Source organism: Schistocerca cancellata, chromosome 11 (assembly GCF_023864275.1).
Source record: "Schistocerca cancellata isolate TAMUIC-IGC-003103 chromosome 11, iqSchCanc2.1, whole genome shotgun sequence".
In the NCBI taxonomy this organism is placed as follows: domain Eukaryota; kingdom Metazoa; phylum Arthropoda; class Insecta; order Orthoptera; family Acrididae; genus Schistocerca; species Schistocerca cancellata.
Window position 1 is genome coordinate 154,414,718 of NC_064636.1, and position 9,318 is coordinate 154,424,035.

Sequence of the window (9,318 nt, forward strand, 5' to 3'; positions counted from 1 at the left end):
TTAAAGGCTGGGTGCTTATGCTCATATCAGTGAAATATGACATGCATCTGAACTGCACTAGGAATAGGAGCTGCTACACATAAAATTAGCCAAAGGACTGGGAGGAGACAGGAGAGTCCTCATTCCTTCCATTCCCCCTCCCCTCCCATATACCCTTTGTCCTGTGGGCCTCAGGCCCTAGTTGCTTTCTTCCACCCCTCACTCCTGTCCCCCCTCACTCCTGTCCCCCCCTCACTCCTGTCCCCCCTCACTCCTGTCCCCCCCTCACTCCTGACCCCCCCTCACTCCTGTCCCCCCCTCACTCCTGTCCCCCCTCACTCCTGTCCCCCCCTCACTCCTGTCCCCCCCACACTCCTCTCCCCCCTCACTCCTGTCCCCCCTTACTCCTCTCCCCCCCTCACTCCTCTCCCCCCCTCACTCCTCTCCCCCCCCCTCACTCCTGTACCCCCCCTCACTCCTGTCCCCCCCTCACTCCTGTCTCCCACCTCACTCCTGTCTCCCACCTCACTCCTGTCTCCCACCTCACTCCTGTCTCCCACCTCACTCCTGTCTCCCCCCTCACTCCTGTCTCCCCCCTCACTCCTGTCCCCCCCTCACTCCTGTCCCCCTCTCACTCCTGTCCCCCCCCTCACTCCTGTCCCCCCCTCACTCCTGTCCCTCCCTCACTCCTGTCCCCCCTCACTCCTGTCCCCCCTCACTCCTGTCCCCCCTCACTCCTGTCCCCCCCTCACTCCTGCCCCCCCCTCACTCCTGTCTCCCCCCTCACTCCTGTCTCCCCCTCACTCCTGTCTCCCACCTCACTCCTGTCTCCCCCCTCACTCCTGTCTCCCACCTCACTCCTGTCTCCCCCCTCACTCCTGTCTCCCCCCTCACTCCTGTCCCCCCCTCACTCCTGTCCCCCCCTCACTCCTGTCCCCCCCTCACTCCTGTCCCCCCCTCACTCCTGTCCCCCCCTCACTCCTGTCCCCCCCTCACTCCTGTCCCCCCCTCACTCCTGTCCCCCCCTCACTCCTGTCCCCCCTCACTCCTGTCCCCCCCGCTCCTGTCCCCCCCGCTCCTGTCCCCCCCGCTCCTGCCTCCCCCCTCGCTCCTGCCTCCCCCCTCGCTCCTGCCTCCCCCCCCTCGCTCCTGCCTCCCCCCCTCGCTCCTGCCTCCCCCCCTCGCTCCTGCCTCCCCCCCTCGCTCCTGCCTCCCCCCCTCGCTCCTGCCTCCCCCCCTCGCTCCTGCCTCCCCCCCTCGCTCCTGCCTCCCCCCCTCGCTCCTGCCTCCCCCCCTCGCTCCTGCCTCCCCCCCTCGCTCCTGCCTCCCCCCCTCGCTCCTGCCTCCCCCCCTCGCTCCTGCCTCCCCCCCTCGCTCCTGCCTCCCCCCCTCGCTCCTGCCTCCCCCTCCCCTCGCTCCTGCCTCCCCCTCCCCTCGCTCCTGCCTCCCCCTCCCCTCGCTCCTGCCTCCCCCTCCCCTCGCTCCTGCCTCCCCCTCCCCTCGCTCCTGCCTCCCCCTCCCCTCGCTCCTTCCTCCCCCTCCCCTCGCTCCTGCCTCCCCCCCCCTCGGTCCAGCCTCCCCCCCTCGGTCCTGCCTCCCCCATTCACTCCTGTCTCCCCCCTCTCGGTACTGCCTCCGCCCCATCACTCCTGGAACCCCCTCTCTCCTGCCTCCCCCCATCTCCCCCCTTCACTCCCAACCCCCCCCTCACTCCCGTCCAATCTCCCCCCCCTCCAGTCCTCTCTCCACCCCGCTCCCGTTTTCTCTCCCCCCTCCCCCTGTCCTCTCCCCCTCACCTCTCGCTCCCGTCCTTTCCTCCTACCCCCTCGCTCCTGTCCTTCCTCCCCCATCCCCCTGTCATCTGTCCCCCCCTCCCTCTGCCCCCTCCAACTCTTCTGTATCATCCACATGATATCTAGACTGTGTCAAGAAACATGGCTTCAGAGATCCCCAACCTATGTACTTGTGACATTTGGATGTTGGGGATGTATGCAGATACTCCTGATCCGAAGGATATCATATGATGACAGTCTGATTACACTGAATATGCTGTAGGCAACCATGCCCTGTCATGGATACAGCATGTTGCACAATCAATAGACCATTTTGAACATGTAACTTTCATCATATCCTAATAAACATACCAGAACCACCATTATCATTGGTCTGATCGTTTCTCCCCTTTCCTGCACTGATATCTCGTTCTCACTGCTTGTAGCGCCATATTATCATCTGGTGGCGGAAAGTGGAAATATTATTTTTCAGTGTACTCAGTGAGGACACTTGTTAATGAACATCCTAAAATGTCACAGCATCTTGCAAAGTATAGAGCTCACACAGCAGCATCCAGAACACTGTCAGTTTAATTACAATCACTTAAAATGCCTCGGATTGCCTTCTTGTTATGGAAACAGGGTGCTGTTTAGACAGTTTTACACTTCATAAATTCATAATAAAGCTACTGGGACATCTAACAGAGATACCACACTCGTTCAACGATTACTACTCAGCAGGGTTTCTTATCAGCAGCTTGTGTTTATTGTTATTACTGTGTTATAATTATGGTGTCTTCTGTCAGTGTCTTTTACAATATTCAGTGTGTGCGACATCTCTAACCATTCAAACCAGCCATAACAGACTTATTATTCTCCATGAGTTCTATCCATAGCTCATGTTCTAGTAGCTAGCATTGCTGCTTATGTATCATGGGGTCCCAGGTTCGATTTATGGCCTGGTTGGGGTACTTTCTCTGCCCAGTGACTGGGTGTTTGTGCTGTCCTCGTAATTTCATCATCATAATTCTTGACAGTCGCTGCATTGGACTGTGTAAAAATTGGTACTTTGTGCAGGTGCTGATGACCAGGCAGTTGAGCGCCCCACTAACCCATCATCATCCATGAGTTCTCAGAGTAAGAGAACCGTACTTCAACGTGTATTTTAGATAAATGATTTAAGAAGTTCTGGATGACAGTAATATTCATCAACATTACATGATGCAAATTGGTGATACAATTTCAGAAGAGGGCCTGGGGTGGTGGTGGTGGTGGTGGTGGTGGTGGTGGTGCTGGTGGACGAGGAAATGATAATGACAACAGAGGATAGTCAATCACCATGATTCCTGCTTTTATGGTAGGGGAAACTCTTTCAAATGGAGAAATGCACAATCCAAGCAATGTTTGTGCTGGATAATAGAACATTGCTTCGGAGATTGCTGTCCTGTAACTTACTGGTGATGTGATGGGTAGAAATCGAGACATTGTACAAGAAACCAGGTCTACTTTTCCCTCAAGATATTTTAGATGATATTCAACAGTGAAGAAACAAAATCTTGATAATATAAAAATGTTCAAAAGAACATACCTTCTTTGCATGATATTAATTTTTCTGAGTAAAAGCTTTAATAGGCTTTCTTGTATCCACAGCAGTCTCCAACTCTGGCATCAAATGCGTTGACAATATTGCAAATGGCACTTCGCAAACAGCGTTGGCTGAAAGACCAAGTAAAGGGTACGAAGTCCCATTAATCCACCAACACCACTAATTGTACAATAGAGGGGTACTGGAGTATGTAGAGGGTATGTAAGAAACGATTTTTGTTCTAAATGACAGTTCTTTGGTTTGGTAATTGAGAGGACAAAAGAAGGAATAAAGTAGAGGTAACAGCGATAGTGCCAAATATTTTAACAAATGTGTAAACTATCAGCAGTATTACTGTTCAGGCTATAGTATGTGTGTTGATAAAATACATGTGCGTTTCCATCATCACTGCATGAATAGTTCATGAATGTACCTGCCACAAAAAACGTTCTGTGGTAATTATTAAGGATATGACACAAGTACCCAGTACCTACACAACTCTTACATGGAGGTCTCTAAAACAATTCACAAATAATTAACATAAAAATTTATGTATTGTTGAAGTTCTCCAGAAATTCTATTCTTTATCTGGTTTGTGGTTGAGTGGAATAGCATAAAATTCTAATTGTAAGTTTTATTTCTACTACTTTAAGAAATAGAAAGGCATTTGCTTGAAACCTCACTTGCATAGTTTTTGATTACTTTCTTCATTATTTATATTCTGTTACTTCAGTTCCATATCTATGAAAATACTTGTTCTCACTAACTGAGTTAAAAAAAGTTACAATATTTAGTCATTTACTTGTCAACTTCTAGAATCTGACACAATGATACTAGTTACGTTAACAAAACCCTTGTGATCCCAATTAAGAGTTCAAAAGCATTCGAAATTTACCAGATACCATGCCAAACAGAACTATATACCAAACACAATGCAAAAAAGTTAAAACTTAGAACAAAAGAAACCATGGAGCATGTATGCCTTCTGTAGTTTGTGATCTTTCATGTGCAACATGATGCACAAACTGGGGACATGAAAGGCATCACAGTTCTGTTCTGTGGGAAAGGGTTTAACTGCAGGTGGAATTATGGGACCCAGATACTACAGGGGTAACTCACACATCAGCTGTTATCACTGCCACTCGATATGTAGTGTCAGCCTGCAATGTTTAATGGGTGATGTGGTATTTGTGGTTGTATCCTTCAGTCATTTGTGTTCTGCAGTGTCAGGTGAACAAATGTAAAAAGTTTCAAAAAGGCTCACTGCAAATGTACTGGAAAATTTACAACCATTTCAATCTTTTTAGACAGTATTTCCAGTTGTGCAACGCTTCATATAAGTTGCAGTGCCAAAAACACAGTCTGCAAGTATGTCATTCACATTCATTCATTAGTATGCAATTTTTTTCCATAGATTGATGTCATTGATTATTGTTCATGAACAGTCATTATCTACCTGATTAACATCCATACAACATACCTAATCAAAATATTTATGCTTGCACTAGTTCTTGACTTATTGGGAATCAAACAAAAAAATCTGTTTACTAGGTGAAATACATTTATCATTTCCAAAGGTGGAAGTGTTTGCCAGGCACAGCAAAGCCATTTACAGAGCTAAGATAATAGAAGAGAAAAATTTAAAAATCATTTCTCTTAATTAAATCTTTTTTAATGAAAACATGTAACTGAAAATTTTTTTGATACAATTTTATTTCAATTCTCTTCTAAAAATCAATTGGCAGTGACTCATTATTTTTACCTCATCAGTTCCTTCCTTCTGGTGGTATATTATAATTTTAAATCACTAACAGTTACGATATATGTAATTTCTTATGCACTTTTATGAATTCTCGCTTATAGTACTGGATTTATGGACACTAAAATATTTTCTTTCTTGTACGTATATCAATATTTAACATTCTCCTCCTTACTCTTCAGATTGACTCAGTGTACTGGAGGGAGCTGTGGGATATCATGTGAAGAAACTTGCCACCATAGACTGGTCCAGGATGAGTTGGTGATAGACATGAAGTCAACACACGAGTTTGGTACCAATACAGAAGATATGAGTGTTGATAAGAACTGCACAGTTGCCATGCGATATAACTATAGTATGAGGGAAAAGGAATTACATGTATATAGCTGTAATTTCTGCCAACAGAGGTTTCCTTCAAAATACAGATTCATAAAGCATGTGTTTATGCACATTGATGGCATGCAACCACCTTTGTATGTTTGTAAGTGGTGTGGTGACGTATTTGACAGTAATGTTCGTTTGAAAAAACATTTGAGAATGAGTGAGAATAATCATGTCTTAACTACTGGCAACCATGAAAAATATGGCTATAGTGATGAGCATCAAAGCAGTATCTTCTCGGATAGTGAGCCAGAAGTTTCTGTCACAGAACACAAGCTGAATTCATACAAGAAATCATGGAAAGCTGTAAACAGGTCTGCTAGTGACATAGGTAACACACATATGACAAGTGATACAGAGGAAACAAATCATTTTGGAACTTTATCTACAACTGTTAATGTCTGTTCCCAGGGTGATCGACTTACTGCAAACAGAACCCACAAATGTGACATTTGTGGCAAATCTTTTGCTGGGGCAGGCAAACTCAAGAAACATGGATTACTTCACACTGGAAAGAAACCTCACAAATGCGATATTTGTGGAAAATCTTTTGCTTTCCCATGCGATGTCAAGAAACACATATTACTTCACACTGGAAAAAAACCTCACAAATGTGAGATTTGTGACAAATCGTTTGCCCAGTCAGGTTATCTCAAGAAACACGCATTAGTTCACACTGGGAAGAAACCTCACAAATGTGTGACTTGTGGGAAATCTTTTGCTTTCCCAAGCGATGTCAAGAAACATATATTACTTCACACTGGAAAAAAACCTCATAAATGTGAGATTTGTGGGAAATCTTTTGTCTGGACAAGCAGTCTCAAGGCACACAAATTAATTCATACAGGAAAGAAACCCCACAAATGTGAGATTTGTGGGAAATCTTTTGCTTTCTCAAACCACCTCAAGAAACATGTATTACTTCACACTGGAAATAAACCTCATAAATGTGGAATTTGTGGGAAATCTTTTGGTTTCTCAAGCAATCTCAGGAAACATGTATTACTTCACACTGGAAAAAAACCGCACAAATGTGTGATTTGTGACAAATCGTTTGCCCAGTCAGGTTATCTCAAGAAACATGCATTAGTTCACACTGGAAAGAAACCTCACAAATGTGTGACTTGTGGGAAATCTTTTGCTTTCTCAAACGATCTCAAGAAACATATGTTACTTCACACTGGAAAAAAACCTCACAAATGTGAGATTTGTGACAAATCGTTTGCCCAGTCAAGTTATCTCAAGAAACATTTATTAATTCACACTGGAAAGAAACCTCTCAAATGTGATATTTGTAACAGAAGTTTCACTCAATTGGGTACTCTCAAGACACATGCATTACTTCACATCAGAAAGAAACTACAAGTAAGTGTTAGTTCATGTAAATAGGTTTTCCTGGTCGGTGCCCTCAAGGCCTGTAAAATAATGGATGAAGCAAGGGGACCATAAATTGTAATGCCAGTGAAATAACGTAAAAATGTGGTATAATTGTGAAACAATGTGCAGTAATATGTACTACAGAGTGGTAACAGATAATGTGACAATATAAAAATCTATATCTGCAGCTTGAGATGTCAAGAAACTGTATTACTAAATACTCAAGAAACATGAATCAAATGTGTTTCTGTCATTAACACTGCTGTTTTTTCGTATCAGTCTTGAGACAAGAAGATTGTGTATTGTGATAAATCCATATGTTTGTTAGTAATCATACGTACCATGCAATATTCAGTATAAGGCCAAGGATAGGTGATGACTTGCTGCTTATTATTCCAAACATAGCCATCATGTAGTACTTGTAACTCTGCATTTTAGAAACAATGACATCAAAAATATATTCATGGCACTTCCTTCACTCAGGCTAGTAAACTCATCACTGGAGAAACATGATTATGGCAATTATTTTACTCAGATGTATTTTCTCAAGAGGTCTGCTGTATGTGACATTAATAGAGTGTACATTTATGTTCTGTTAGTACTAATCCTGCATTACTAAATGTAACGACAAATACAGCAACCTGCTTAATATCATGTTTGTCCGCCTTTGGAACACAATACTTCGACAGTTCTACATGATATGGACTTCACATGTCGTTTATGTGTGTGTGGATGTATGTTGTACCAGTTGCATTCCACACGTTCAGATCAGCTACATAGTGTGGTCGAGATAGGTACCATGCTACTCAGACGACTGTGGAGTCGTTCTGCACATGTGACATGGACAGTTATCCTGCTGGAAGATGCCTTCACCATGGGAGAGCACATCAGTATTGAAGGAATCTATGCAGTAGCAATAAAGGTCACATAGTTGGCAACTGTCATGATGCCTTCAATTTCTACCAGATGTCCCAAAGGAGCCCCAGTGACTGTCCCCATAGCGTAATGGGCCCTCCACTTAGTGCCATTCACCTAGATGATAGCATATCTGGACATGGCAACTGACCTGGTGTAATAGGAAATGTCACCCATCCTGACAGTTGACATTTGCATTGACCTTCATTATAGCCTCAATGATCCCTTGCCCACTGCAGTTCCAATTGAACATTTTGGTGGATTGGTATGGAAACATACAGTGACCATATGTCGTGTAACCCTATGTTCAACAATGTACATGGAATTGTGGGTTCAAAAACGTGTATGGCTCCTCAAGCATTGTTGTCCGTAATTAGATATGCCACATATTGCCACATCTCCAGCTTCACAGAGCAGGCAAGCCTCTGACCTCCATGATTTGTGATAAAGGATAGGTGTATTACATGTTTTTATAAGGTTATCGATTTATCACCTTTCAGCCACTTTCCACAGCTGTTCACAAAAGGAGTATGGATCCAGCCTACCAGCTTCACCACTTTTGAGGTGCTAGTTCCCAACTGCAATGCCACTGTAACCTGCCCTTTGCTAAAGTCACTTATGTCATTGGATTTATGTGTTCGTGACCCATCTAGTTGGTAGAACAATTTCTTGTTAATTTCTGGTCTGCTTATGTGCGTGTAATCTGCTTATTGCGTCATGAAATTACAACATGTGGCATTCATTCTCCTCACAGGCAGTATTCATGACATTTTTGCTCATCAGTGCATCTTCACATAAATGGGTCAGATGCTGAAATGTGTAATCTAATAAATATTCTTGGTTGCCATTTACACCAGTGCACAATAGCTATATATTTTGCGAATATGTTTGGTTTCATAAAGCTCTGTACATGATTGGAGGATAATGTAGATAAATGTTATGCACCAAAGCTCTTAATTATTTTTTCAGCATTTAGTACCATGTTAGTTATACACAAATTGAAATAGGTAAGAAAACATTAGGTCTTACGATTTGATTCCAGTTTCTCGTATACGCAACAACAACAACACTTGGGAGAGCTCAGAACGTGAGTACTAAATATTTCTTGCGTTTTATTCAAAAATGTTTCCATTGTGGATAGTTTCCTTAATTTCTGTAAATAAACATGACGTTTTTGGATATCTGTATTCATGTTCATATTTAATTTCAGAATGATTGTTTTTATTTTTGATTTCCTACCTATTTGTTATTGGTGAAAGTGGTTTAGTATGTCCAACCACACATGTAACAACTGGAGATAATTATAATTAAGTGATTGGCACTGTTTTGTTTTTCTACACTTCAGCTATGACACTTTGTACTGATGTGATTACATTTTATTCCATCTTTCTCATGATAACACATCCACAACTGCTGTATGGATTATTCAACATCAACATACATTTGTATTAAATATTATTTTCTAATAAAAGGAAAGGAAACCAGGTTTCTGGACAATAGCCTTATATTCCGATGAATCTGAAAATACACTACTAAGTGTGGTGAGGATA

The 9,318-nt window shown here is 43.4% G+C and overlaps 1 protein-coding gene across 9 annotated transcripts in view; it reads left to right on the plus strand.

The window, feature by feature from the left end:
• The window catches only part of LOC126108616 (zinc finger protein 99-like), a 107,919-nt gene extending 100,723 nt beyond the window's left edge, over window positions 1-7,196 (plus strand). For 8 of the 9 annotated variants that reach the window (XM_049913921.1, XM_049913920.1, XM_049913924.1 and 5 more), the window contains one exon: window positions 5,278-7,196. In XM_049913921.1, coding sequence (XP_049769878.1) covers window positions 5,278-6,865 — 1,588 coding nt within the window. In that variant the 3' untranslated portion in view covers window positions 6,866-7,196. The remainder of the gene's footprint in view (window positions 1-5,277) is intronic. The other variant, XM_049913925.1, reaches the window with a different exon arrangement.
• The last annotated feature ends 2,122 nt before the right edge of the window (window positions 7,197-9,318 follow it).